The sequence below is a fragment of the Nicotiana tomentosiformis genome, chromosome 4, assembly GCF_000390325.3.
Source record: "Nicotiana tomentosiformis chromosome 4, ASM39032v3, whole genome shotgun sequence".
NCBI lineage: Eukaryota > Viridiplantae > Streptophyta > Magnoliopsida > Solanales > Solanaceae > Nicotiana > Nicotiana tomentosiformis.
The window spans coordinates 84,649,663-84,653,796 of NC_090815.1; the positions used below are offsets into that span (position 1 = coordinate 84,649,663).

The following is a 4,134-nucleotide window of genomic DNA, read 5'->3' on the forward strand; positions in this document are numbered from 1 at the left end:
GGTACCTCTCCCCCTAGAAGAGCACAGTCAGATTGCTGGCAACCATCCACAATACCTTTTATGACCTGCATGCATTCAAGAAGCCAACTCTGTTTTACTGGAAAACGAGACAACATGCCAGTGTGAATAATACTCTAGCAATGTCATGAACTGAGAGATATTTGTGTCTAGACGTACCTTCTCTGCAAGGTCAACATCAAGACGGCTAGTGGCGAAATAATCAAGGAAAAATAAAGGTTTTGCTCCAGAAGTGACAATGTCATTAACACTCATCGCAACCTGGGAAGAAAGGCACCATTAGTTCTTAAATATCTACCAAATACATAAAAAGATGAATCGAACTTACCAGGTCAATCCCAATGGTATCATGAATTCCCGTTTCAAATGCCAACTTAAGCTTTGTCCCCACACCATCAGTACCAGCCACGAGGTATGAATCCCCTGTTCAGTACAAGAGAAAAACCAAAAGAAGAATGTACAAAATTTAAGATCTGCAGCAACATAAAAAAGACAGAACAATAATGAAAGAAATATATATATATACTTTGACTATTGGCTACACAAGCATGAAAAAGATAGAAAGATATAGATAGATAAAGGGGAACTTTTGAGCAGGAAAAAGCTAAGGATTAGAGGTAGTAAAGTTTCTAGAACTCCATAACCTACAAGTCTTAACAGCTATACTGCATTAATTCAGTTGGACAAACTCTGTTTGTGCTCAGGTTGCACTGCGACTTTATGATACTTGATATCAGCAAAAACAGGTTTGGAATTGATATAACCTACGATTCGGGCTGCTGGCTTTATGACGTTAGATATCAGATTTCCAAACCACTGTTAAATAAACTCTGACTCTCTGAGAAGGAACAGGTTATGTCATTTTATGCTTAAGGGTTCAATTAGATGAGAAATATGGGTGAAAGGAAAAGGACTTGTCCACTTTGCTGGTAGTAAAGCAAAAATAAAAGAAAAGTAACACGGTGCTCCTTTGGCAGGTACTACCGCAACAGTGAGTAGTTGCAGACACCGAGAAATTGACATCGGATCCCCGCTGAAGGAGATGAAGGTTGCATACTGAAACAGTGAGTGGTCAAGGATACCTGACCTTACAAAGGAGAAAGTAGCCTAAATTCAAGAACGACTAGTTTCGCAATCCAAATTTGCTATCATTATAATTGTTACACTGGCAGGCCAAGTTACAACCAGCTGAAATTATGTCTTCTTGGTAAAATTACACCACCTTTCTGACCTACTGCGTAAAGAACCCATATGCAGAAATATTTGCTACCAAGTGCACCAGTAAATCCCCAATGTAAATGCAAAATAAACCTATGGAAAGAATTTGGTCCCCGGGAACAGAGGCAACTATGCCATTATATGATAGAAAATGAACATACACAACTTTTTGATAAAGTTGACTTTATTAAATTTAGTGATCCTTAACCTCTTGGGTTTTTCATTTAAAACTTCTGTTTACATTAGCTGATGAAAATGCAGTATGCTGCTAGGACAAAAAAGAGACTGTCAAGTGTCACAGGGCCAAATCCCAGCTACAACACCTAGCGTGTGCCCATTTACTCCAGCTAGATGTGGACGATTACTCCGCACCTGTGCTTGCGGCCGTAGCAAGCTTCAGGGTGGATTAGTCAAGATGCATGGAGCCTTGCCGGACACCACCGTTATCACAAATATATTTTAAAAAACTGCAATCCTAAGTAATAAAATTTACAAGAATACAAGCTTGATCTAAGACCTCCAACCCAATTTCCAGCATAGTCTAGAAAACCAAATCCGAGAAAACTTAAGAACATGTTTTCTAAAGTATTTCCCTTTAACCATGGCACCAGCTTATTGGTCGAACGGTCATTTGATTTTTGTAACAAGCAAAGCTTGATTATGTCTTCAGCTAAACAAATAAGTCAGTGTTTTCAATTGAAGATGCCATGTAGAAGGATTAACCAACATAAAGAAGGCCAATGGCAAACATTACCTAATGGAAAGAGACCTCCGAATCCCCCAATTCCAGGTGCCAATTTGGCTATTCTCCTCACAAGCTCTGACCCTGCATCAATGTCCACGCCAGCATCCTTATATGTAAGACTGCTGGGCTCATCTGAAGCAGTATCAACTTGACTGGCACTAGCAGTAACCGAGAACGTAATGCTTCTCTCCCTGTTACTTTTAGCATGAAGATCTTTGCATAAAGGCAATACCTTCTTTGAGAAGCCTTGGAGCTTGGGTACACATGATCTTGGTTCAAAGATAGATGATTTTGGACGACAAATAGGGGACGCAGCAATGCACTGTGATATCTCTAAATTTGCTCCATAAGACGTGTTCATGGCAACCCAAGGGAAAAAGTTGCTTGAAACTAAATAACCTAAGAAAAAGAACATATTTAAAGGCTTATCCAGAATTTAAATTTGATTGGTTCAACCTTTAGGCTCTTACCATTGATCCCGTTACACTTTTGAAATTACTGGTTAGAAATTAGTATATTTTTTAATCTTTTAGTGATTTTTTTCACACAAAAAAAAATACCTGAACCAGTTGACATTCAGCAGCTTAACATGTTAGAAGCAGGTAAACATGACCAAATTTTTTGTAGAATAACAATAAGCTCTTCAAACAAATAGGCTCACAAATTAACACATGGAGTGTTCTTGCTCCAAATAACAGACTTGACAGACGAACAACACAGGACTGAAAAGGGTGATAACGAATACCACATTAATCAATTTCGAACCTCAACATAACAACTAGTACTAGTAAAAACAGAAAAATAATTAATCAGATAATGGGTGCGGAGCAGAAATAATAGCAATTGAAAGTAACGCATACAGATTATAGAGAACGAGAACAAAAAAGAAAAAAGAAGAGAGAAGAAGCAGCAGCAAAAGGAAAGGGAAGATAAAAGAAAAACAACACGAGAAGAAAAGTGAGAAGGAAATCAACACCTGCTAACGAAGATAGGAAGAGGAACTAGACAGTATTAGTTGTTCAGGAGAATTCGAGTACAGCGGGTTGGAACTTGCCCTAAATTCTTTCACTTCTTTTTCAATATTGCGATTCAGCCCTCATATTAGTTAACTAGTGAATTTGTTCTCGGGAAGATCATGAAAAACCTAAATAATTTTTTTGTGTTATCTGTTATGAATATATTATATTATGGGATGTTCATTTAGTACTCCGTTGTAAATAAGCTTCCTGAAAAAGTTTATCCATATAAGACTCCGTCATAAATATATTTATCTATTTAGTACTCTATTAGAAATAAGCCTCTTGAATAAGCTTATCCTTTCGGTACTCCGCTATGGATAAATATTATCCATGATAGAAGATTATCTATATCTGGCATAACAGTTTAGAGCAGCAGCTTACACAGCAGCTTGCAGTAGCAGCTTACACAGCAGCTTCCTTTCTTCTATAAATAGAGGAGAATTCAGTTCATTATGTACAGAAGTTTGAAATTTGAATAATATATCAGTTTCTCTCTATACTTGTCTTTACTTTACAGTCTTTATTTTATAACACGTTATCAGCACGAGACTCTGCCATCTCGAGCAAATACTTTGAAAGTATAAGAGGTACGAACTTTCTTTTTCTAAATAATGTCAAATCTTTCTAAACTTGAGTTTATAGCCCTGGATATATCGGGCAAAAGCTACATGTCTTGGGTGCTTGATGCCGAAATTCATCTTGATGCGATGGGTCTGGCAGATACCATCAAAGATAAAAATCAGGCATCAAACCAAGACCGTGCCAAAGCAATGATATTCCTACTCCATCACCTTGATGAGGGCCTGAAAATGGAATATCTTACTGTTAAAGATCCAGTCATACTGTGGAGTAATTTGAAAGATAGATATGACCACCTGAAGATGGTCGTTCTTCCACATGCACGCTATGATTGGACTCATCTAAGGTTACAAGATTTTAAATCTATCAGTGAGTATAATTCTGTTATGTTCAGAATTATTTCTCAATTGAAACTATGTGGTGATAATATTACTGATCATGATATGTTGGAGAAAACTTTCACCACTTTTCATGCCTCGAATATGCTCCTGCAGCAGCAATATCGAGAGATGGGATTTAAAAAGTATTCTGAACTTATTTCACATCTTTTTGTAG

At 37.3% G+C, this 4,134-nt stretch overlaps 1 protein-coding gene across 2 annotated transcripts in view; it reads right to left on the reverse strand.

Annotated features, from left to right (window-relative positions):
* LOC104115492 (phosphoribosylformylglycinamidine cyclo-ligase, chloroplastic/mitochondrial) overlaps window positions 1–3,092 on the reverse strand; it is a 4,910-nt gene extending 1,818 nt beyond the window's left edge. The window contains exons 1-5 of one of the 2 annotated variants that reach the window (XM_009626145.4): window positions 2,958–3,092; window positions 1,991–2,380; window positions 347–441; window positions 178–279; window positions 6–65 (exon numbers count right to left, since the gene is read on the reverse strand). In XM_009626145.4, the coding sequence (XP_009624440.1) occupies window positions 6–65; window positions 178–279; window positions 347–441; window positions 1,991–2,342 (609 nt within the window). In that variant the 5' untranslated portion in view covers window positions 2,343–2,380; window positions 2,958–3,092. Of the gene's footprint in view, window positions 1–5; window positions 66–177; window positions 280–346; window positions 442–1,990; window positions 2,381–2,541; window positions 2,676–2,957 lie in introns of those variants that run through there. The other variant, XM_070199941.1, reaches the window with a different exon arrangement.
* Between the last annotated feature and the right edge of the window lie 1,042 nt (window positions 3,093–4,134).